Raw genomic sequence first — 24532 nt, forward strand, 5'->3', positions numbered from 1 at the left:
GTTAGACCTGTTAGACCAGTCTTACACCACTTCGACCAGTCTCACTCCAGTTTAAACTGATGATGGTGGTGATGATGAAGAACAGTGTTAATGAGGATGTGTTCCCTCCCTGTACAACAGGCCTTCATGTTGCTGTGTGACCTGCTGATGGTCTTCAGTCACCAGTTGGTCTCTGGGGGCAGAGAAGGTCTGGAGGCCCTGGTGTTCAACCCAGACAGCACCTTACAGAACGAGCTGCTCACCTTCATCCTGGACCACGTCTTTATAGACCAGGACGATGAGAACCAGAGCATGGGTTAGACACACACACACACACACACAGCAGGTAGCCTAGCGGTTAGGAGCGTTGGGCCAGTAACCGAAACGTCGCTGGTTCAGATCCCGAGCCGACTTGGTGAAAAATCAGCCAATGCCTTGAGCAAGGCACTTAACCCTCATTGGTCCAGGGTCGCCGTCAATAATGTCTGATTCCTGGACGTGACCCCACTCTGAGGGTGTCTCAGGGGGAGTTGGGATATGCAAAAACACATTTCCAATTCAAACATTGGAATTGTAAGCACCCACCTTATTATTATTATTATTATTATTATTATTATTATTATTACACACACACATTCTACGCACGCAGACACACACCAGACCACTAAGTATGTATGTTCTGTCTCCAGAAGGCGATGAGGAGGATGAAGCCAATAAGATAGAAGCTCTTCACAAGAGGAGGAACCTGTTAGCAGCCTTCAGCAAACTCATCATCTACGACATCGTGGACATGCCCGCTGCTGCAGACATCTTCAAACACTACATGAAGGTATGAACCTGGTGTCATAACCTGATCTCTGTATGCTTTCATTTCCTGTCTGATGGTCACACACCGTCATGCTAGCTTCCTGTATCCGCAACCAAACATTTGACTGGTTTCTCTCTCTCACCTCTCTCTCTGTCTCTCTCACCTGTCTCTCTCACCTGTCTCTCTCACCTGTCTCTCTCACCTGTCTCTCTCACCTGTCTCTCTCACCTGTCTCTCTCACCTGTCTCTCTGTCTCTCTGTCTCTCTCACCTCTCTCTCTGTCTCTCTCTCTGTCTCTCTCTCTGTCTCTCTCTCTGTCTCTCTCACCTGTCTCTCTCACCTGTCTCTCTCACCTGTCTCTCTCACCTGTCTCTCTGTCTCTCTCACCTCTCTCTGTCTCGTCTCTCTCTCCTATCTCCAGTATTATAATGACTATGGTGATATCATCAAGGAGACTCTCAGTAAGACCAGACAGAGTGATAAGATCCTCTGTGCCAAGACCCTCATCCTCAGTCTGCAACAGGTACTGATACACACACACACACACACACACACACACACACACACACACACACACACACACACACACACACTGACACACACCCGCACCACACACACACTGACACACACTGACACACACACCCACACTGACACACACACCCGCACCACACACACACCCGCACCACACACACCCGCACCACACACACCCGCACCACACACACACTGACACACACTGACACACACACCCACACTGACACACACTGACACACACACCCGCACCACACACACACTGATACACTGACACACACCCGCACCACACACACACTGATACACACCCACACTGACACACACCCGCACCACACACACACTGACACACACTGACACACTGACACACACACCCGCACCACACACACCCGCACCACACACACACTGACACACACTGAAACACACACCCACACTGACACACACTGACACACACACCCGCACCACACACACACTGATACACACCCACACTGACACACACCCGCACCACACATACACTGATACACACCCACACTGACACACACCCGCACCACACACACCCGCACCACACACACACTGACACACACACACCCGCACCACACACTGATTCTGACACTCACTGTTGACTGTGTGTTGTAGCTGTTCAACGAGCTTCTCCAGGACCAGGGTCCGACTCTGGACAGAACGTCGTCTCACGTCAGCGGTATCAAGGAGTTGGCCCGGCGCTTCGCCCTCACCTTCGGCCTGGACCAGATCAAAACCAGAGAGGCTGTCGCTACACTGCACAAGTAAGACCCACCACACACAGACCTACCACACACAGACCCACCACACACAGACCCACCACACACAGACCCACCACACACAGACCCACCACACACAGACCCACCACACACAGACCCACCACACACAGACCCACCACACACAGACCCACCACACACAGACCCACCACACACAGACCCAACACACACAGACAGACCCAACACACACAGACAGACCCAACACACACAGACAGACCCAACACACACAGACAGACCCAACACACACAGACAGACCCAACACACACACACAGACCCAACACACACAGACAGACCCACCACAGACAGACCCACCACACACAGACCCACCACACACAGACCCACCACACACAGACCTACCACACACAGACCCACCACACACAGACCTACCACACACAGACCCACCACACACAGACCCACCACACACAGACCCACCACACACAGACCCACCACACACAGACCCGACACACACACAGACCCGACACACAGACAGACCCGACACACAGACCCGACACACAGACAGACCCGACACACAGACCCACCACACACAGACCCACCACACACAGACCCACCACACACAGACCCACCACACACAGACCCACCACACACAGACCTACCACACACAGACCCACCACACACAGACCCGACACACAGATTGTTAGAAAGCTGGTTTTATTCTTGAGCTGATTGTGTCTCTCTCTCCCTCCCCTTTCGTCTCGCTCTTTCTGTCTCCCCCCTCGTCTCTCTTCCTGTCTCCCCCCTCGTCTCTCTTCCTGTCTCCCCCCTCGTCTCTCTTCCTGTCTCCCCCCTCGTCTCTCTTCCTGTCTCCCCCCTCGTCTCTCTTCCTGTCTCCCCCCCACAGGGATGGTATAGAGTTTGCCTTTAAATACCAGAACCCCCATGGTGCAGAGTTCCCTCCTCCTAACCTGGCCTTCCTAGAGGTTCTGTCAGAGTTCTCCTCCAAGCTGCTGCGACAGGACAAGAAGACTGTGTAAGTACCTGCCCTGTGTGTGTGTGTGTGTGTGTGTGTGTGTGTGTGTGTGTCATTATTATGGCACAATAAGCAGACAGGTTACACACAGTCTCTCTCCTCCCCCCAGTCACTCGTATCTGGAGAAGTTCATGTCAGAGTCGATGTCGGAGCGTCGTGAGGACGTGTGGCTGCCCTTAATCTCCTACCGGAACAGTCTGCTAACAGGAGGAGAGGATGGGGACAGGATGTCAGTAACATCAGGCGCCAGCAGCAAGACCAGCTCCATCCGCAGCAAGAAGGGACGGACGCCAATACACAAGAGTAAACGCATCGAGGGTGGGTCTCTCACACACAGACACACACACTGAGGGTACAAAACATTAGGAACACCTTCCTAATATTCAGTTGCATCCCTTTTGCCCTCAGAACAGCCTCAATGTGTCGGGACATGGACTCTACAAGGTGTGGAAAGCGTTCCACAGGGATGCTGGCCCATGTTGACTCCAATGCTTCCCACAGTAGTGCAAACCTCTCTAGGGGGTGTTAACACCCCCTAGAGAGGTTAACACCCCCACCTGGCCAACATCCAGTGAAATTGCAGAGCGCCAAATTCAAAAACAGAAATAATCATTATAAAAATTCATGAAACACACAAGTGTTATACATCAGTTTAAAGATTAACTTCTTGTTAATTCAACCGCTGTGTCAGATTTCAAAAAGGCTTTACGGCAAAAGTAAACCATGTGATTATCTGAGAACAGCGCCCAGCAGACAAATCATTACAAACAGTTACCAGCCAAGTAGAGGAGTTACACAAGTCAGAAATAGCGATAAAATTAATCACTTACCTTTGATGATCTTCATATGGTTGCACTCACAAGACTCCCATTTACTCAATAAATGTTGGTTTTGTTCGATAAAGTCCCTCTTTATATCCAAAAACCTCCGTTTTGTTCAGTAATCCACAGGCTCAAAGGCAGTCACAACAGGCAGATGAAAAGTATCAGTAAAGTTTGTAGAAACAAGTCAAAAATCAATCCTCAGATTGTTTTTAGTCATAATAATCAATAACATTTCAACCGGACAAAAGCTTCGTCAATATAAAAGGAAAACAAGAAAGGCGTGCTCTCAGGCGTGCGCATGAAAAACCTCTGGGACACTGCAGTGTCCACTCATTTAAAGTGGTCTTACTCCCTTATTTTTCAGAATACAAGCCTGAAACAATTTCTAACGACTGTTGACATCTAGTGGAAGCCATAGGAAGTGCAATTTGAGTCCTAAGTCAAAGGATACTTTAATGGTATTCAATAGAAAACTACAAACATTTAAAAAATCCCACTTCCTGGATGGATTTTTCTCAGGTTTTCACCTGCCATATCAGTTCTGTTATACTCACAGACATTATTTTAACAGTTTTGGAAACTTTAGAGTATTTTCTATCAAAGCTACCAATTATATGCATATCCTAGCTTCTGGGCCTGAGTAGCAGGCGGTTTACTTTGGGCACGCTTTTCATCCGGAGGTGAAAATAGTGCCCCCTACCCTAGTGAAGTTAAGTTGGCTGGATGTCCTCTGTGTGGTGGACCATTCTTGATACACACGGGAAACTGTTGAGCGTGAAAACCCAGCAGCGTTGCAGTTCTTGACACACTCATACGGGTGCGCCTGGCACCTACTCCCATACCCCGCACAAAGGCACTTCAATATTTTGCCTGGATTCACCTGGTCAGTCTGTCATGGAAAGAGCAGGTGTTCCTAATGTTTTGTACACTCACTGTATAAATACAAGTACCTACAGATGTTGCTAAACAGTGTGTTTGTATCCGTGTCTCTGTCTGTCGGCCCTCTAGAGGAGAGTAGTGTGGAGGCCTCCTGGCTGCGTGGTAATGACAGCCTCCAGACACCGGGGGCACTAACCACCCCTCAGCTCACCTCCACCGTCCTCAGAGAGAACCCACGGCAGGCAGCGGACACACACCTACCTGACCACGACTCTGAACCTGGCTCAGAGAACGACTATGTACACAAGTATGTGTGTGTGTGTACGCACGTGCATTTTGTGTGTGTGTGTGTGTGTGTGTAACCCTCTCCTCTGCAGTCCCCAGATGCAGATGTCTTGGCTAGGCCAACAGAAGATGGAGGACAGCAGGAAGGATAGAACAGCCATGAACTACATGAAGGCCCGCAACCAGACTGTCAGACAAACTGTGTACGTGTCTAGTGTGTGTGTGTGTGTGTGTGTGTGTGTGTGTGTGTGTCCAGTGTGTGTGTGTACTGACCCCCCCCACCTCTCTCTCTCTCTCTAGTCGTGGTCTGATGGAGGATGACGCAGAGCCAATCTTTGAAGACGTCATGATGTCATCGCGAGGTCAACTGGAGGACATGAACGAGGAGTTCGAAGACACCATGGTCATCGACCTGGTCAGTGACGTCCTGTCTGTCGTTTCGATCGTCGATTCTGTTGTGTGATTCGTCCAGTGTGTATCGCTTCATTCGTTGATTCTCGCGTTCTGTCGTTCCAGCCTCCCTCCAGGAACAGGCGTGAGAGGGCGGAGCTCAGACCAGACTTCTTCGACTCAGCAGCCATGATCGAGGACGAGTCGGTAAGGAAAACAAACACACACTCAGCCTTGCAGTGGTAAACCAGTGTGACCCTAAAACATGATGATTTGTCATCTCTTTTGTCCGTTATCCCAGGGTTTCACCATGCCCATGTTCTGATCCAGTGTTCTGATCCAGTGTTCCCAGTCCTTCCTGGAAGGGGCCTTCGACAGGATGAGCTGTCAATCAAACATCAGACTGTCTGTCAGAACTTTTATCACACACACTCGAACACCCAGACGAACTCTGATCTGCCAGTTGACGGCTTTGTGTGTGTGAAGTGGATCCCAGTGAAGGATGTGGATCTCTTTCAGAGAACCACTCACTGGCCGGCCGAAGGATCCCGCTCAACCATGAGAATTTCGGACAAAATATCGTACAGAGTATCTATCGTACATAGAGAATATCTTTTATCGTTCAGTGGACATGTGGGTGTGTTGGCTACAAACCGGACAGAATATCGGACAAAATATCGGACAAAACATTGTTCAACATTTCTTTAAAAATATTGTAAACTTTTGTATGGTTGTTTCGTTCCACTTCCGACGTCATGTATAGTCCTCCCACCGCCCAGATGGAACCCGTCTCGTCCCTCTCTGCTCTCTCGCTCCCGTCTCGTCCCTCTCTGCTCTCTGGCTCCCGTCTCGTCCCTCTCTGCTCTCTCGCTCCCGTCTCGTCCCTCTCTGCTCTCTCGCTCCCGTCTCGTCCCTCTCTGCTCTCTCGCTCCCGTCTCGTCCCTCTCTCGCTCCCGTCTCGTCACTCTCTGCTCTCTCGCTCCCGTCTCGTCCCTCTCTGCTCTCTCGCTCCCGTCTCGTCCCTCTCTGCTCTCTCGCTCCCGTCTCGTCCCTCTCTGCTCTCTCGCTCCCGTCTCGTCCCTCTCTGCTCTCTCGCTCCCGTCTCGTCCCTCTCTCGCTCCCGTCTCGTCACTCTCTGCTCTCTCGCTCCCGTCTCGTCCCTCTCTGCTCCCTCGCTCCCGTCTCGTCCCTCTCTGCTCTCTCGCTCCCGTCTCGTCCCTCTCTGCTCCCTCGCTCCCGTCTCGTCCCTCTCTGCTCCCTCGCTCCCGTCTCGTCCCTCTCTGCTCCCTCGCTCCCGTCTCGTCCCTCTCTGCTCTCTCGCTCCCGTCTCGTCCCTCTCTGCTCTCTCGCTCCCGTCTCGTCCCTCTCTGCTCTCTCGCTCCCGTCTCGTCCCTCTCTGCTCTCTCGCTCCCGTCTCGTCCCTCTCTGCTCTCTCGCTCCCGTCTCGTCCCTCTCTGCTCTCTCGCTCCCGTCTCGTCCCTCTCTGCTCTCTCGCTCCCGTCTCGTCCCTCTCTGCTCTCTTCCCCTTTGATAGTGTTGAGAATATCCTGTATTTAGTTTTATTGGCAAATGCATCAAACAGCAACCAATGGGACCAGAACTAGAAGAGTTCTCATTGGCCATACAAGAGGCTGTGACGTCATAGCCAAATCCCAAGCCCCTCCCCCTCAGCTCCAGACAGACACACCCACGGTGGAATCGCAGCTTTTTAAAAATGTTTTAAAAATAAATATATTTTGAATTTCAGTAGCTTTAGTACAAAGTTTTAAATCAAGTGAGTTAAGTTTTTTGGTCCGATATTTGTACAGTTATCTTTCTGAAAAAGTATCTTGTTTGTTGCCAAACGGTTGCCTAAATGCTTATATCTGATTAGTCCCTACTGCTCAGGCTGTTGCCATGGATACCCAGCCTGTTAAGCGCCATATAAGGGTGTGTCCAGTGCGACCGTAGATGTTGTGCAGACTCAATAGTGTAAAGTGACTTCCTTTTCATCTGCACTGATGAGGAAGAATTGGACAGGTAACAGCTAATATCCAGTAGCCTTCTACCATATTCATTTAGCCTGTCCTCTCTTTTCAGATCAGTGCATATGAAGGTGGAGACCAGCAGAGAATGCCCCTCTAGTCTTATGTGGCTGTAGTTACACATAACAGTTGATTGGTTGGCTTATCACTTTGACCCACCCCTCTTGTTCTTCTGCTGGCTGGTTAAGCTGCCCTTCTGTAAATATCAGAGATGATTGGTTCTTTCTGTAGCGATGGCATCACCTGCCCTTTAACCTTCTAAAATACCTTCTTTTTTTTTTTCCTGTGAACTTGTTGATCTTATCTTTTTTAAATAAATAAAATCTGTAATCTAATTCTGGATTGTGTTTTTTGCTGGATTGGACCGGTTCTAAGAATAGACCCCATACAGTGTCTTTGGAAAGTATTCAGACCCCTTGACTTTTTCCACATTGTTACTTTACAGCCTTATTCTAAACTTCATTAAATGTTTCTCTCAATTTACACACAATACCCCATAATGACAAAGCGAAAACAGGTTGACATTTTTGCACATAAATAATTTACATAAGTACTCAGACCCTTTGCTATGAGACTCAAATTGAGCTCAGGTGCATCCTGTTTCCAATGAACATCCTTGATGTTTCTATAACTTGATTGGAGTCCATCTGTGTTAAATTCAATTGATTGGACATGATTTGGAAAGGCACACACCTGTCTATATAAGGTCCCACAGTTTGCATGTCAGAGCAAAAATCAAGCCCTGAGGTCGAAGGACTTATCCGTAGAGCTCCAAGACCGTAACTTAACAATGTGGAAGAAGTCCAGGGGTATGAACACTTTCCGAACACAGTGTATTATATAAAAAGACTCCAGAGGTGGATGACTATGGAGACGGTTGTTGCTCAGAGTATCTGTACTTTACATCACTTTCAACATTCCTAAAGAAAGTAATGTACTTCTTCCTCCATTTTCCCTGACACCCAAAGTACTCATTACATTGCCAATGCTTAGCAAGACTAATGGTCCAATTCTCAAACTTATCAAGAGAACATCCCCTCTGATCTGGAAAACTAAACACATGCTTCGTTTGTAAATGCCAGAGCTGGTGTGCCCCTGGATACCCGTATATGAAAACTAAATGGTGCCATCTAGTTCGCAAGTTATACTTTTACTTCAGCAATTACATTAAAACAGACTTATGAGTCATTTTCTATTAAGGCATCTTTACTTTTAGTCAAGTATGATAATTGGGTACTTTTTCCAGTATTGGTGACTAGGATGAGTGAGGGTGCTTGGCTGATTATCACACACGTTCAAACTGTCATTGGGATATAACATTCTGTCTCTCACACGGAGAAAGAAATATGTCTTTTACAATTTCAATCATTTTATTTAACAAACGAGTCTATGGATTCACAGCAGGTGTTAATTTAACCAGATAGAAAACAGCTGATTCTTCCAAACAAGTCCCACAGGGTTAGGGACCGATAAGTTGATCTAAGCCAGGGCTCTCCAACCCTGTTCCTGGAGAGCTACCCTCCTGGAGGTTTTCACTCCAACCCTGTTCCTGGAGAGCTACCCTCCTGGAGGTTTTCACTCCAACCCTGTTCCTGGAGAGCTACCCTCCTGGAGGTTTTCACTCCAACCCTGTTCCTGGAGAGCTACCCTCCTGGAGGTTTTCACTCCAACCCTGTTCCTGGAGAGCTACCCTCCTGGAGGTTTTCACTCCAACCCTGTTCCTGGAGAGCTACCCTCCTGGAGGTTTTCACTCCAACCCTGTTCCTGGAGAGCTACCCTCCTGGAGGTTTTCACTCCAACCCTGTTCCTGAAGAGCTACCCTCCTGGAGGTTTTCACTCCAACCCTGTTCCTGGAGAGCTACCCTCCTGGAGGTTTTTGATCCAACCCTGTTCCTGGAGAGCTACCTTCCTGGAGGTTTTCACTCCAACCCTGTTCCTGGAGAGCTACCCTCCTGGAGGTTTTTGATCCAACCCTGTTCCTGGAGAGCCACCCTCCTGGAGAGCGACCCTCCTGGAGGTTTTTGATCCAACCCTGTTCCTGGAGAGCTACCCTCCTGGAGGTTTTTGATCCAACCCTGTTCCAGGAGAGCTACCCTCCTGGAGGTTTTTGATCCAACCCCAGTTGTAACTAACCTGATTGTTTATCAACCAGCTAATTACTAGAATCAGGTGGTTAGATTGGGGTTGGAGCGAAAACCTCCAGGAAGGTATCTCTCCAGGAACAGGGCTGAAGAGCCCTGATCTAAGCTATAGGTGAAGTGAGAGACAGACAGGTGATGGGCTTGGAGACAGACAGGTCGCGTGGTCGAAGGTGTTTGTGTGTTAGAGTGGGATGTTGGCGTGTTTCTTCCAGGGGTTGGTCTGTTTCTTGGAGGCCAGAACCTCCAGGTCCCTACAGATCCTCTTCCGGGTGGTCGACGGCACGATGATGTCATCCACGAACCCTGAAACGGACACGGTTACGATGGGGGAGTGGGTGTAAGGTTTGTTGGAACGGATGGTGTGTGTGTGTGTGTGTGTGTGTGTGTGTGTGTGTGTGTACCTCTGACAGCAGCAGGGAAAGGGTTGGCGAACTTCTCTACGTATTCAGCCTCCTGCTCTGCCTGGTTGGATTTCCCTCTGAAGATGATCTGTACAGCACCCTGGGAACAAACACACCATGTTAGAGAGGCAGACATATATTGGGAATGTTTTAAAGTGAGCACTGACCTTTTTTTCATTTTGGCATTGTGAATGTTGCCATGGCTATAAGGATGTGTGTTGTGTTACCTTGGCTCCCATCACGGCCACCTCTGCAGACGGCCAGGCGTAGTTCACATCTCCTCTCAGGTGCTTGGAACTCATGACATCATACGCTCCTCCATAGGCCTTCCTAGTGATGATGGTGATCTTGGGGACGGTGGCCTCAGCAAAGGCAAACAGTAGCTTGGCCCCGTGTCGGATGATACCGCCATACTCCTGAGACGTCCCTGAGAGAAACGGCGAGGAAGGGGGAATCCTCTGGTTTGAAAAATATTAACTTGTTCTGATTAAAAAATGAGTTGATTGCAGTACGCCGGTTCCACAATTAATGTGAAAGCTGTCAAGTGAGGCATCTACTTGTTGACGTGCCAATTATTCATGAGGAAAGTCAAGACTTGCGCACTACCTGGCAGGAAGCCGGGCACGTCCACGAAGGTGAGGATGGGGATGTTGAAAGCGTCGCAGAAACGAACGAAGCGAGCTCCTTTCACTGATGAGTTAATGTCCAGACAACCTGCACACACACAGGAGAAGTATCACCAGCACCACCACCATCATCACTAATCCATCACTCTTCTACTCACCAGACGCTACTTTAGGTTGATTCCCTACAATTCCAACAGTTCGTCCGTTCATGCGAGCGAATCCCACTACGATGTTTTTAGCGTAGTTAGGCATGATCTCAAAGAACTCCCTCTCGTCCACAATCTGAAGTTAAAACCACAGATCAATAGACAACAGGCTGTGTGTGTGTGTGTGTGTGTGTGTGTGTGTGTGTGTGTGTGTCGTACCCCCTGGATGATGTCCAGCATGTCGTAGGCTTTAGTGGTCTCAAAAGGAACGATGGTGTCCAGACCAGGAACCAGTCTGTCACTGGAAGAGGAGAGGAGAGATCAAACATCCTCCAAAGGCCATTCCTATGGATTACATTTCAGGGAAATCCCAAATTCAATTCTGTGATTGGGTACCTGGGGTCGTGGCACTCGGTAACAGGGGCGGGGTCCTGGTTGCTAAGGGGGAGGAAGTTGAAGAAGTTTCGGAGGTTGAGCAGAGCATCGATGTCGTTCTCAAACGCGCGGTGAGCGACGCCTGACACGGCGGTGTGCGTTTTAGCTCCTCCCAGTTCCTCCTGAGTGACGTCTTCATTGGTGACAGACTTCACTACGTCAGGACCTGTGATGAACAGGTATGAGGTGTCCTACACACACACACACGCCATCAAAGATCTGGATATACCCCATGTTAGTTGTATTAATTGTACAGTACATGTATGCAGACCGCGTGTGTCTTACCTTGACCATAAAGGTGAAGTCGGTCAGGGCAGGAGAGTAGACAGCTCCTCCAGCACAGGGACCCATGATCAGAGAGATCTGAGGAACCACACCTGAAGCCAACACATTCCTCTACAGAGACAAAGAGACCGAGAGAGAGTACATTTTAGAAGTGATGTCATCCTCATCCCAGTAACCAGTCTAGTCAAGCCCCGCCCCCTTACCAGGAAGATGTCGGCGTATCCAGCCAGTGACTCCACCCCCTCCTGGATCCTGGCTCCGCCAGAGTCGTTCAGACCAATGACTGGAGCACCCACCATCACGGCCTGGTCCATGATCTACAGACATAAAGGGATGTGACTAGATGTAATGAATGAGAAGCAGGAGGCCCTGAAGCAGGAGGCCCTGAAGCAGGAGGCCCTGAAGCAGGAGGCCCTGGAGAGTGAGCCCGTCCTCCTACCTTACAGATCTTCTGTGCGTGAGCCCCAGACAGACTGCCTCCAAATACTGTGAAGTCCTAAGAGAGAGCAAGAGACATTTATTATGAAAATAAATGGTAACTACTTTGATGTGTGTGTGTGTGTGTGTGTGTGTGTGTGTGTGTGTGTGTGTGTGTGTGTGTGTACCTGACTGAAGACATACACCAGCCTTCCGTTGATCCTCCCTTGTCCAGTCACCACACTGTCCCCTGCGAACTAGAGGGAGAGGGAAACTGAAACCATATTGATGACTGAATCAACATTTAAAAAATGATTCATTTTATCCATAGGCTGGATAAAATGTAGGAACCTCTATTGTGAAGTGTTACCTTGTTGTGGTCCTCTTCCATGCCGAAGTCAGAGCAGCGATGTTCCACAAACATGTCATACTCTACAAACGAGTCTTTATCCAACAGGAGCTCAACTCTCTCTCTGGCTGTCAGCTTCCCCTGTGGAGAAGATCATTACACAGACAAAACGTTAAACGGACCGACCGACCGACAGGCAAACGGATAAATACACCAGACTGACAGACACTTGCGCATGAACAAATTATTTACCCTTTTATGTTGCGCGTCAATTCTCTTCTGACCTCCTCCGATCAGCGCTGCATTCCTCTTTCTGTCTATCCTCTCCTGAACGGAGAGATGACTAACGGAATACCACCGCTGCAGCTGGGACTGTGCTCCCGCTGCCGGAGCCACGCCATGTTTTACCTGTCCGAATGTTTTAAAAGAAGCTTTTAGTCCGGAAAGCAGACCACAGCTGCTCCGCGCTACAGCGAAGGCCGCCATTGCTGTCTGGCTGACGTACAAGGGTGGGTGGGCACTGTAGGAAAGTGACGCGCGATTGAGCCAATCACCAGACGTTCTATTTTTTGAATGGCCAGTCAGAAACGAGGTAGATGTGGAGGGGGATTGACTTGACGTGTCAACATATTTACAACCGTGTATGATTGGTCAACCTTCAGGGGTTGGGGCGTGAACGTTTGGTCTGAATGTCATGGAAATACAAATTACACTCCCCAGAAAGTTGGTTTGGCATCTCCTCTGTGATTGGTCGGTCTAACCGACGCCCTTTGCTCCTTCCCTCCTAGCCACAACTCCTTTCCTAAGCACTGTTGTAGAGCTAACATCATTGGATTGGAAGAATAAGTAACATGCTAAATGTATCATGCATTATACATGTGTCACTCATCTATATGTTGAAATCATTTTGAAACAAGTGTCTATATAGTACTGGCGGTGTGTGTGTGTGTGTATATGTGTATGTATGTATGTATGTATGTATGTATGTATGTGTGTGTGTGTGTGTGTGTATATGTGTGTGTATGTATGTGTGTGTATGTATGTATGTATGTATGTATGTGTGTGTATGTGTGTGTGTGTGTGTGTATATGTGTGTGTGTGTGTGTGTGTGTGTGTATGTGTATGTATGTATGTGTGTGTGTGTATGTGTGTGTGTGTATGTATGTTTGTATGTATGTGTGTGTGTGTGTGTGTATGTATGTATGTGTGTGTAACACTGTAGACCTACAGTATAAAACAAGATAAACACTCAAACTGATTCATATGGAGGGTTAAACATCTATCAACCATTACAATCATAATTGTATATAAAGTAGTGACACCCAGCATCAGTTACTGGGGACAACTGAGATCATTCTGTTCAGTGGGAAACAATCAAGCTCTCAGCGTTGTCAGATGAAGTGTGTAAATACAGTCAGGTTTTAGATGAAGTCCTCACTCAATAACTTGTCTAAAGAACCTAATTATTTTTCACGTTTTGTTATTGCTTTTTCCAGCACCAGGGGATCGTGTGGTGTGACCCTACCTTTTGAGTCTTCGTTGTTTTTCCATCGAGGCTCAATTCTTTATAGATTGCATTGATGTATAAACCAGTTGTGCACATAACATAATTTAACCCAATCTAATCTAGAAGTAGGACTGTTATCAGATTACCCAGATTACTACATTCTAACACTGCGCATTGATTGGCTTAGATGGACGTTTATTTTAGTGTAGTAGTTTGACAGACAGATAACAGACTGCACGTTTAAAACATATGTATTGTTCAGGTGAGCAGAGCTGGGATAGGATGACGTGTGTGTTTAACGGAACCAAACATATTGCTACACACACACACACACACACACACCCCAGAGTGCAAACAGCTACAAATCAAGGAACGATATCTGTGTTATATTCTTACATTCTAACACAGTTTAAACACCAGTCCAACCCAGTTTGATCCAGTTTAACCCAGTAAGAGAGACATTCTAACCCAGGTCAACAATCAGGTTGAACCCAGTTTAAAAGCCTTAAAACATCTGCTTGTCTAACCTGAACATTGGTCTGAAATTCTGACTGCCAGACGGCTTTGGGTTTGCAGTTGCATAGACACACACACACACACACACACACACACACACACACACACACACACACACACACACACTAGAGGTTTTCCTGCAGCCAGTCCATGTATCCTCTGATCATTCTTTTCCCCACATCGAAGAAAAACGGCCAGTGTGCAAAACTCAAGGCGCCGTGGAAACCGTCGTCATAGTGACGGCTGGAAACCGTGACGCCCGCGTCCTGTAGCCTCCTGGTGTACATCAAACCATCGTCTCTGAGCACATCGTACTCACACGTTAGGATGTAGGCTCGCGGCGTTCTACCCAGAACCCCCTGTTTCGCCAGCAGCGGCGCCGCTCGGACATCCAGCAACCCCGGGAGAAGATCACCCTCCTGCCCCGTGACCTCCTGTGACCCCGTCTCCATGCCAACAGGCTTGTAATGCTTAATGTGTTTGGCCGGCAGAAGGGTGGTCCAGTTGAGATGGGAGCGGACGGAGGGAGGGATGGAGGGATGATGGAGGAAGGAGGGGGACAAGAGGAGGGGATGGAGAGAGGTATCAACCCCCAGGTAGAGCAGCCAGAACCTACAGACAAAGAGAGAGGAGGGTTACTAACAGGTGTGTGTGTGACTGTAAGTGTGTGTGTGTGAACATATACGTGTGTGTACCTGGCCATTATGAAGCGGTGTAGGATGGGTATGTTGTGGTTCTGTTGGTGGGATGGAGTGTTGAGGTCTAGACCCTGGAGGACTGGGTAGATTAACGCCTGAACACTGAACTTCACACTCACACTGTCATCTACCGAGATCTGTGAAGAGAGGGAGAGTGGGTTAGTGTGTCTGTGTAGACGTGTGTGTGTGTGTGTTTGTGTGTACCTGCTGTGCGACCGCTGCAGCCAGGTTTCCTCCAGCGCTGTCGCCTGACACGGCCACACGCTGTGGATCCACAGACAACTTTCCCAGAATGCCTGGCTCCAGGAAGTGCTTGGCTGCAGCCAGACAGTCCTCATACTGCACAGGGAAATGCACTTCTGGAGCCAGACGGTACCTACACACACACACACACACGATAAAAGTTACGGAATCCACTTTTTAATCCTTATAACAGTTTTGTCCAAACCTTAACTTGTTACTATGGCGTTATAAGAACCCAAGACTTTCATATTGAGTGTGTGTGTGTGTGTGTGTGTGTGTGTGTGTGTGTGTGTGTGTGTGTGTAGAACTGAAGCTAATATAGTGTGAAAAGAGGAGACACACTTACTCAACAGACACAACCACTGCATTCAGCTCATCAGACATCTGCCTACACAAGACATCATAGCTTCCCATCTCTGAGAGGAAGACAGGGAGAGGGGGAAGAGAGAGGTGGGGGGAGTAAAGAAGGAGAGAGGTGGGGTGAGTAGAGAAGGAGAGAGGTGGGGGGAGTAGAGAAGGAGAGAGGTGGGGGGAGTAGAGAAGGAGAGAGGTGGGGGGAGTAGAGAAGGAGAGAGGTGGGGGGAGTAGAGAAGGAGAGAGGTGGGGTGAGTAGAGAAGGAGAGAGGTGGGGTGAGTAGAGAAGGAGAGAGGTGGGGTGAGTAGAGAAGGAGAGAGGTGGGGGGAGTAGAGAAGGAGAGAGGTGGGGTGAGTAGAGAAGGAGAGAGGTGGGGTGAGTAGAGAAGGAGAGAGGTGGGGGGAGTAGAGAAGGAGAGAGGTGGGGGGAGTAGAGAAGGAGAGAGGTGGGGGGAGTAGAGAAGGAGAGAGGTGGGGGGAGTAGAGAAGGAGAGAGGTGGGGGGAGTAGAGAAGGAGAGAGGTGGGGGAGTAGAGAAGAAGAAAAAGAGAGAGGAAGACAGTGAGAAACCAAAGGTTGTTACATTAGTGTTACTTCATGAACTAGATGTGTTTATGCTGGTAAAGACACACACTTACTGGTGGCCCCCAGGGCCCATCCTCCTCCATGGTAGAACATCACAGCCCTCCTCAGACCCCCCTCTCCTCCCCCCGCGGCCGGGGGCTCGTACACACGCACCGGGACTCTGTCAAAGTCCACGTCACTCACCCTCACCCCGCCTCTCTGCCCTCCCGCTATCTCTCCCAGGGACTCCAGCCCTGATATGGTCCCCCGAATCACTGTGATGTGGTGACTGAGACCCAGACACTGACACAGGTCACCCTGGGGAGGGAGAGAAGGACAGAGAGATAGGGGGGCAGATGGAGAGGGAGAGAGAGAGAAACATTTGAATGAGGTCAGAGAGTTGGAGTATCCCTGGTAGTTTATATGCTAACCCTGTTCTAGGAGCTAGGGCTTCGACTTGAGAGTTTGTTCTGTCCTACCAACTCCATGGTCAATGTCACACCCTTGGCAGTGACCACCATAGGAGTTGGCAAGACAGCACAGATCTTTGACCAGGATAGGGCTCCCAGAGGACACTTTTAGCAATCTACTTACACCATGGCTGTGTGAAATCTAGGTGAAGGGCCACACACACACACAAACACTGTAAAAGAGCTTGTGCTGTATTTAGCGAGTTCAAATCAATTATCCACATATGATTTCACACAAGGGCTGGAGAAAGCACAGTAAAGCATTGTTTTACTTAGATCACCAAATCAGTTCACATGTTCTACTTGTTCAGACTAAGTAGCTAGCTTTACAACGCGTCAGCTGCATTACAAGCTATCTAGCTAGTATAGCCTCCAACTCAGTGTCTCAAACCAATAGGCCTAAACCTGCTGCACCTGAATGCGACACATAGGTCGAGTGATAGAGAACGCATTGCCCACTACTCGTTAATATAAAGCACTGTCAAGCTAATCCAATGTAAGGTATGATTTCGCGTATAGCTATTCTTCTTGTTTCTTACCACTTGCATCATAGCGCGGAATAAGGCGTCCAGCAGCATCAGTTTCAAAGGCTCCTCGATGGCAGCAGGTAACGGTGTATAGACGTAATAAGAAACACCCACCGTTAATATCAATGTTACGACAATAGAAGACAACTTCATCTTTAAAACACCAGTATTACTAACGTTAGCGATCTCCCCAACATGAGACGTAGTGAGCGTTATATTAAAGATTCCGACTTCTCTCGTTAATACCTCTTAAACGGAACGTGTAAGAACTATATACATGACATATTCTGATCCAGTTGACGATATCGGAAAAGTTACACCCCTTGTTTTTGCATATTCGGTGTCGTATTTTCTGAGCTGAAACGTTACTCCCCTCCGCTCAGCGGTAACGTCTTAAAACCGCTACGCCTACTTTAGCATGGTCATGAAACATGTCCATAGTTTCTAAACCACCTGACATCGCTCTCAAATCCACGGCAATTTGCTGAGCTTTTTTTTTACTTTATCAATTCATTTTTATTCACTTTATAGATAAAAACTTCCAAAAAACGTCAATACTTCCACCCCATAGGACTTAGATGAATAAAAACAACTGGTTCAGGAACCTCGCCCGTCTAATCTATGTCTATACTTGTTTAAAACGTCAGTAGCTTCCACCCCAAATCACTTGCATGAATTCAACCACCTTTGATTGGTTCAGGGACCTCACCAATAAAATGTAAGGCAATTCCTTTTCTATTTTTGAACTTGGGATATTTTCTATGATTTCATATTATTATATGTGAAAAAAAGACTTGATTAAAAGGTAAATAGCTTCTACCGCTAAGGACTTTCATAAATAAAACCAACTGTTATTAGTTCAGGGAAATCTCGCTATACCCGTCGACGAACCATCAAACAGGGAAAGTGTTGAATTGTACTACACTCCCCCCAGATGCTCGTCGGATGTGGCAGGGCTTGCAAACTATTACAGAATACAAAGGGAAGCACAGCGGAGACCTGCCCAGTGACACAAACCTACCAGACAAGCTAAATAAGTTCTATGCTCACTTCGAGGCAAGTAACACTGAAACATGCATGAGAGCATCAGCTGTTCTAGACGACTGTGTGATCATGCTCTCTGCAGCAGCCTATGTGAGTAAGACCTTTAAACAGGTCAACATTCACAAGGCCGCAGGGCCAGATGGATTACAAGGACGTGTACTCCGAGCATGCGCTGACCAACTGGCAAGTGCCTTCACTGACATTTTCAACCTCTCCCTGTCTGAGTCTGTAATACCAACATGTTTCAAGCAGACCACCATAGTCCCTGTGCCCAAGGTAACCTGCCTAAATGACTACAGACCTGTAGCACTCACGTCTGTAGCCATGAAGTGCTTTGAAAGGCTGGTCATGGCTCACATCAACACCATTATCCCAGAAAGCCTAGTCCCACTCCAATTTGCATACCGCACCAACAGATCCACAGATGATGCAATCTCTATTGCACTCCACACTGCCCTTTCACACCTGGACAAAAGGAACAACTATGTGAAAATGCTGTTCATTAACTACAGCTCAGCATTCAACACCATAGTGCCCTCAAAGCTCATCACTAAGCTAAGGACCCTGGGGCTAAACACCTCCCTCTGCAACTGGATCCTGGACTTCCTGACGGGCCTCCCCCAGGTGGTAAGGGTAGGTAACAATACATCCACCACGCTGATCCTCATCACAGGGGCCCCTCAGGGGTGCGTGCTCAGTCCCCTCCTGTACTCCCTGTTCACTCACGACTGCACGGCCAGGCACGACTCCAACACCATCATTAAGTTTGCTGATGACACAACAGTGGTAGGCCTGATCACCAACAACGATGAGACAGCCTATAGGGAGGAGGTCAGAGACCTGACTGTGTAGTACAAGAACGACAACCTCTCCCTCAACGTGATCAAGACAAAGGAGATGATTGTGGACTACAGGAAAAAGAGGACCGAGCATGCCTCGATTGTCATCGACGGGGCTGTAGTGGAGCAGGTTGAGAGCTTCAAGTTCTTTGGTGTCCACATCACCAACAAACTAACATGGTCCAAGCACACCAAGACAGTCGTGAAGAGAGACTGAAAAAATTTGGCATGGGTCCTCAGATCCTCAAAAGGTTTTACAGCTGCACCATCGAGAGCATCCTGACTGGTTGCATCACTGCCTGATATGGCAACTGCTCGGCCTCCAACCACAAGGCACTACAGAGGGTAGTGCATACGGCCCAGTACATCACTGGAGCCAAGCTTCCTGCCATCCAGGACCTCTATACCAGGCGGTGTCAGAAGAAGGCCCTAAAAATTGTCAAAGACTCCAGCCCCCCTAGTCATAGACTGTTCTCTACACTACTGCAAGGCAGGTGGTACCAGAGCGCCAAGTCTTGGTACAAGAGGCTTCTAAACAGCTTCTACCCCCAAGCCACAAGACTCCTGAACATCTAATCAATTGGCTACCCAGATTATTTGCATTACCTCCTCTTTTACGCTGCTGCTACTCTCTGTTTATTATCTATGCATAGTCATTTTAATAGCTCTACCTACATGTACATACTACCTCATTTACCTTGACTAACCGGTGTCCCCGCACATTGACTCTGAACCGGTACCCTCTGTGTATATAGTCTCGCTATTGTTATTTTACTGCTTCTCTTTAATTATTTGTTACTTTTATTTGTATTTATTTGTATAAACTATGAAAAAACACATATGGAATAATGTATTAACCAAAAAAGTGATGAACAAATCAAAATATATTTTAGATTTTAGATTCTTCAAAGTAGCCACCCTTTGCCTTGATGACAGCTTTGCACACTCTTGGCATTCTCTCAACCAGCTTCATGAGGAATGCTTTTCCAGCAGTCTTGAAGGAGTTCCCACATATGCTGAGCACTTGTTGGCTGCTTTTCCTTCACTCTGCGGTACAACTCATCCCAAACCATCTCAATTGGGTTGAGGTCGGGTGATTGTGGAGTCCAGGTCATCTGATGCAGCACCATCTCTGTCCTTCTTTGTCAAATAGCCCTTACACAGCCTGGAGGTGTGTTTTGGGTCATTGTCCTGTTGAAAAACAAATGATAGTCCCACTAAGCGCAAACCAGATGGGATGGCGTATCGCTGCAGAATTCTGTGGTAGCCATGCTGGTTAAGTTTAGTAGCTTTGCTAATATGGCCTATTTATTGCCTTACCACCTCATGCCATTTGCACACACTTATATATAGACTTTCATTTTTTTCTATTGTGTTATTGACTGTACATTTATTTATTCCATGTGTAACAATGTGTTGTTGTTTTTGTCGCACTGCGTTGCTTTATCTTGGCCAGGTCGCATTTGTAAATGAGAACTTGTTCTCAACTAGCCTACCTGGTTAAATAAGTGAAATAAAATAAATAAAAAACGTGTGCCTTGAATTCTAAGTAAATCACAGACAGTGTCACCAGCAAAGCACCCCCACGCCATCACACCTCCTCCTCCATGCTTCACTGTGGGAACCGCACATGCATAGACCATCCGTTCACCTACTCAGTGTCTCACAAAGACACGGTGGTTGGAATAAAAAATCTCAAATATGGACTCATCAGATCAAAGGACAGATTTCCACCAGTCTAATGTCCATTGCTTGTGTTTCTTGGCCCAAGCAAGTCTCTTGTTATCGGTGTCCTTTAGTAGTGGTTTCTTGCAGCAATTCAACCACGAAGGCCTGATTCACGCAGTCTCCTCTGAACAGTTCATGTTGAGATGTCTGTTTCTTGAACTCTGTGAAGCATTTATTTGGGCTGCAGTCTGAGGTGCAGTTAACTAATGAACTTATCCTCTGTAGCAGAGGTAACTCTGGGTCTTCCTTTCCTGTGGCGGTCCTCATGAGAGCCAGTTTCATCATAGCGCTTGATGGTTTTTGCGACTGCAAAGTTCTTGACATTTTCAGTTTTGACTGACATTCATGTCTTAAAGTAATGATGGACTATCATTTCTCTTTGCTTATTTGAGATGTTCTTGCCATAATATGGACTTGGTCTTTTACCAAATAGGGCTATCTTCTGTATACCACCCCTACCTTGTCACAACACAACTGATTGGCTCAAACGCATTACGAAGGAAAGAAATTCCACAAATAAACTTTTAACAAGGCACACCTGTTAATTGAAATTTATTCCAGGTGACTACCTCATGAAGCTGGTTGAGAGAATGCCAAGAGTGTGCAAAGCTGTCATCAAGGAAAAGGGTGGCTACTTTGAAGAATCTCAAATATAAAATACATTTTGATTTGTTTAACACTTTTCTGGTTACTACATGATTTCACGTGTTATTTCATAATTTTGATGTCTTCACTATTATTCTACAATGTAGAAAATAGTAAAAATAAAGAAAACCTCTGGAATGACTAGGTGTGTCCAAATTTTTGACTGGTACTGTAATGCTGGAAAAGTCTGAATCATAAAGATAACAACATCCCTTAACTACCCCAGTGTGTGAGAGCCTACAGCGAATGGAAGGATGGGAAACTAAGTTTTTCGGTCGCGGCTGCAGTTGACTAGTATGACCAGTAGGTGACGCTATTGGTCTCAGAATTAAAACATGGTGTGGTCTGTACTGGCACAGTTAGGTATCATATTAGGACAGCAAGGGTCGTCAGTGGCCAGAAGAATGTTCAGCCACTGAACCACAAGACAGCTACAGCTTGGGGTTTTCCTGAGTATGAGTCCTGACCAAATGAAAAAAAGCTTCTATCTCCAGGTCATCAGACTGCTGAACAGCCATCACTAGCAGGTACCCTGGCCGGCACCTTAGACACTGTCACTAGCCGGCTACCTGCCTGGTGCTCTGCCCTGCACCTTGAGACTAATGCCTCATGTATATAGATCGAGTCATTGAACCCTGGCCCCTTCATATTCTGTTAATATACTGTTTACTCACCGTGTATGTATCTATTGTAATATACCTATCCTAATATACCTCCTACTGTACATACCATTGTCTTTCCAAATGATATACTGTCTATACACACCACATATTTATATTGTGGATTCTCACACGCTCACTGTAATATATCTACTCTGGGTTGCTGTTTGGACCCATTCTGTCATTTCTTGATTTCTTGTTTCAATGTATTTATTATTTGTGTATTTGTATTGTATTTGTGAGACATTCTACTGCCCTGTTGGAGATAGAAACATAAGCATTTCACTGCACCTGCTATAACACCTGCAAATCTGTGTATGCAACCAATAAACTTTGATTTCATTCGACCAGAACTATACCCTCCCTAATAGTATTTTAATGGTCTCTGTCCCTCAATTCTATCCCTCCCTCCCTCCATTCTCTCTCTCTCTCTCTCTCTCTCTCTCTCTCTCTCTCTCTCCCTCTTCCCACGCTGTATCTCATCCCCTGGAGACCCTCCTGGAAACGTAAACAAACAGCAGAATAGAATTTTAGATCAGAACTCTCCCCCTCATTTTCCAAATCACAACTATGTGTGTGTGTGTGTGTGTGTGTGTGTGTGTGTGTGTAGACCAGCAGCACTAGACCGTGTCAGATTATGGAAGATGTGTGTGCTTTCTTTCTCTCCCAGAAGTGTGAACTTGCTCTCTCCCCCTCGTGTGTGTTTATGTATGTGTCTCTTGCTCACCCACTGGAAACTAGCTACTCAGTATTCTATGTGTGTGTGTGCGCGTGTGCATGTGCGTGTGCGTGTGTGTCTTGTTCCCAACCCGGAGGCTAGCTGCTCTGTCTTCTGTGGTGGACCAAAGGGTTGATTTGTGAGCCAGAGGCTGACTGGAATGGAAACGCATTTCTGTCTCATGCATTTATTCCTGCTAGATTACTGTAACCAGCACCTCAGTGTGTGTGTGTGACAGAGAGAAATGCTAAAATGGAAAAATGTGTAATTTACTCATGTTAACTTATTTACTGTAATTCCAGTCAGCCAGAGGCAGTCAGTCTGCCTCCAATGCCTCACACCCACCCACACACCCACCCAATACCAAGAGACGACAGAACAAGAGAGGGAGGAGGGAATGAAAGAAGGGGAGGAAGGGAAAATGGGGAGAGGGAATTGAGTGGATTTGCTAAATTTGTCCAGAGGAGAAAATGTGTGTGTCTCGAGTCTCGACAGCCATCTGGAAGACATGGGTGACATCACCGTCTACACACACACACACACCTACACACACCTACACACACACACACACACACACACACACACACACACACACACACACACACATACACACACACACACACACACACACACACACACACACACACACACACACACACACACACACACTGATTACTACAGTTTAACTCTGTAATGATCTTGTAATAATGTGCTTGGGGCAGAAAGAGAAAGCCACGCTCACCCACACACCTGTTTGCAAATCTGAGTCAACATTCAAACATTGAAAAAAAATCTGCTCAAACTCCCAAACGGTGTAGTGATAATGTAAGACTTCCATTATATTTCTTCCACATTTACAAACGTTCAAACATAAAAGGGTTAGGGCCAGAGGGAAGGGGTAGGGAGGGAATAAGGCAGGCTACTTGGATAGAAATCAGGCTGCAAGAGAGAGGTTTGGGTTAGCCGTCAAGGGTCATAGGTCAGAGAGCTGCTTTCTATGAGTCAGAATCTTAGCCCTGAACTTTGGAACACAAAGAGGGCTGTCTTCTACTGTTCTATTGGTGGTCACACTCACACACACACTCACACACTCACACACACACATCTTCTTTTGTCTGTCTTGACTTCTCACTTCTTCTCACCATAGCCGACGCCCCATTTTTCTCTCATGAGCCTCCCTGCTCATTGATGTGATCCTTATGTTCTGTTCCCTCGTTCCCCCCATAGCTGTGGGAAGTTGTTTGGGGGTGGGGGGGGCTGCGATTTTATTTTTTGCCCGTGCTTAATCGTTCTGCTAATACAAGACTAGTAAAGGCCCAGTGCACTACTTTTGTGGAATAAAAATAAAATAATGTATTTGAGTGTTTACCAGCATTTCTAACTTGAGTCTGATAATTATCTGTACAAAACAGTTCATCTGATAACGCTTGATATACAGTACCAGTCAAAAGATTGGACACAGCTACTCATTCCAGGGTTTTTCTTTATTTATACAATTTTCTACATTGTAGAATAATAGTGAACACATCAAAACTATGAAATAACACATATGGAATCATGTAGTAACCAATAAAGTGTTAAACAAATCAAAATATATTTTATATTTGAGATTCTTCAAGTAGCCACCCTTTGCCTTGATGACAGCTTTGCACACTCTTGGCATTCTCCTAACCAGCTTCACCTGGAATGCTTTTCCAACAGTCTTAAAGGAGTTCCCACATA

General features: G+C 47.2%; 3 protein-coding genes across 4 annotated transcripts in view; 1 reads left to right on the top strand and 2 right to left on the bottom strand.

Moving 5' to 3' along the window:
* The window catches only part of LOC115183340 (cohesin subunit SA-1), a 20727-nt gene extending 14592 nt beyond the window's left edge, over positions 1-6135 (top strand). The window contains exons 15-25 of the mRNA XM_029744673.1: positions 121-295; positions 669-808; positions 1209-1310; positions 1949-2097; positions 2969-3097; positions 3207-3415; positions 4930-5107; positions 5178-5288; positions 5386-5500; positions 5602-5682; positions 5777-6135. Coding sequence (XP_029600533.1) covers positions 121-295; positions 669-808; positions 1209-1310; positions 1949-2097; positions 2969-3097; positions 3207-3415; positions 4930-5107; positions 5178-5288; positions 5386-5500; positions 5602-5682; positions 5777-5800 — 1413 coding nt within the window. The 3' untranslated portion in view covers positions 5801-6135. The remainder of the gene's footprint in view (positions 1-120; positions 296-668; positions 809-1208; positions 1311-1948; positions 2098-2968; positions 3098-3206; positions 3416-4929; positions 5108-5177; positions 5289-5385; positions 5501-5601; positions 5683-5776) is intronic.
* A 2711-nt stretch (positions 6136-8846) lies between these two features.
* Positions 8847-12814, bottom strand: LOC115183341 (propionyl-CoA carboxylase beta chain, mitochondrial). 2 transcript variants are annotated; one of them, XR_003874032.1, is made up of 14 exons: positions 12552-12814; positions 12321-12440; positions 12139-12207; positions 11973-12029; positions 11737-11850; positions 11534-11644; positions 11210-11439; positions 11033-11114; positions 10826-10949; positions 10648-10755; positions 10269-10468; positions 10042-10141; positions 9750-9943; positions 8847-9016 (listed from the first exon to the last, which is right to left on the bottom strand). XR_003874032.1 is itself a non-coding variant. In XM_029744674.1 (13 exons), exons 1-13 carry the CDS (start codon positions 12783-12785, stop codon positions 9822-9824), a joined length of 1671 nt encoding a protein of 556 aa, XP_029600534.1. In that variant the 5' UTR covers positions 12786-12814; the 3' UTR covers positions 9581-9821. The 2 variants fall into 2 exon arrangements, 1 of the variants encoding a protein (XP_029600534.1); XM_029744674.1 differs by lacking the exon at positions 8847-9016 and having other exon boundaries at positions 9581-9943.
* Positions 12815-13984: 1170 nt separating this feature from the next.
* Positions 13985-17584, bottom strand: LOC115183328 (neutral cholesterol ester hydrolase 1). The gene is made up of 6 exons (XM_029744661.1): positions 17190-17584; positions 16255-16498; positions 15610-15679; positions 15225-15396; positions 15018-15157; positions 13985-14934 (listed from the first exon to the last, which is right to left on the bottom strand). The coding sequence occupies exons 1-6, from the start codon at positions 17328-17330 to the stop codon at positions 14448-14450; spliced, it is 1254 nt and encodes a 417-aa protein (XP_029600521.1). The 5' UTR covers positions 17331-17584; the 3' UTR covers positions 13985-14447.
* Positions 17585-24532: the final 6948 nt, after the last annotated feature.

The sequence above is a fragment of the Salmo trutta genome, unplaced genomic scaffold (genome assembly GCF_901001165.1).
Source record: "Salmo trutta unplaced genomic scaffold, fSalTru1.1, whole genome shotgun sequence".
Classification (NCBI taxonomy): domain Eukaryota; kingdom Metazoa; phylum Chordata; class Actinopteri; order Salmoniformes; family Salmonidae; genus Salmo; species Salmo trutta.

Coding starts and splice junctions, on each gene's coding strand:
- LOC115183328 (XM_029744661.1), bottom strand. CDS start 17,330: ATGAAGTTGTCTTCTATTGTCGTAACATTGATATTAACGGTGGGTGTT. Junction 15,680..16,254: donor ATGGGCCCTGGGGGCCACCA/GTAAGTGTGTGT, acceptor TCTTCCTCTCAG/AGATGGGAAGCTATGATGTC. Junction 14,935..15,017: donor CACCGCTTCATAATGGCCAG/GTACACACACGT, acceptor CTTTGTCTGTAG/GTTCTGGCTGCTCTACCTGG.
- LOC115183341 (XM_029744674.1), bottom strand. CDS start 12,785: ATGGCGGCCTTCGCTGTAGCGCGGAGCAGCTGTGGTCTGCTTTCCGGA. Junction 11,851..11,972: donor ACGCACAGAAGATCTGTAAG/GTAGGAGGACGG, acceptor TTATGTCTGTAG/ATCATGGACCAGGCCGTGAT. Junction 11,115..11,209: donor ACCGAGTGCCACGACCCCAG/GTACCCAATCAC, acceptor CTCCTCTTCCAG/TGACAGACTGGTTCCTGGTC.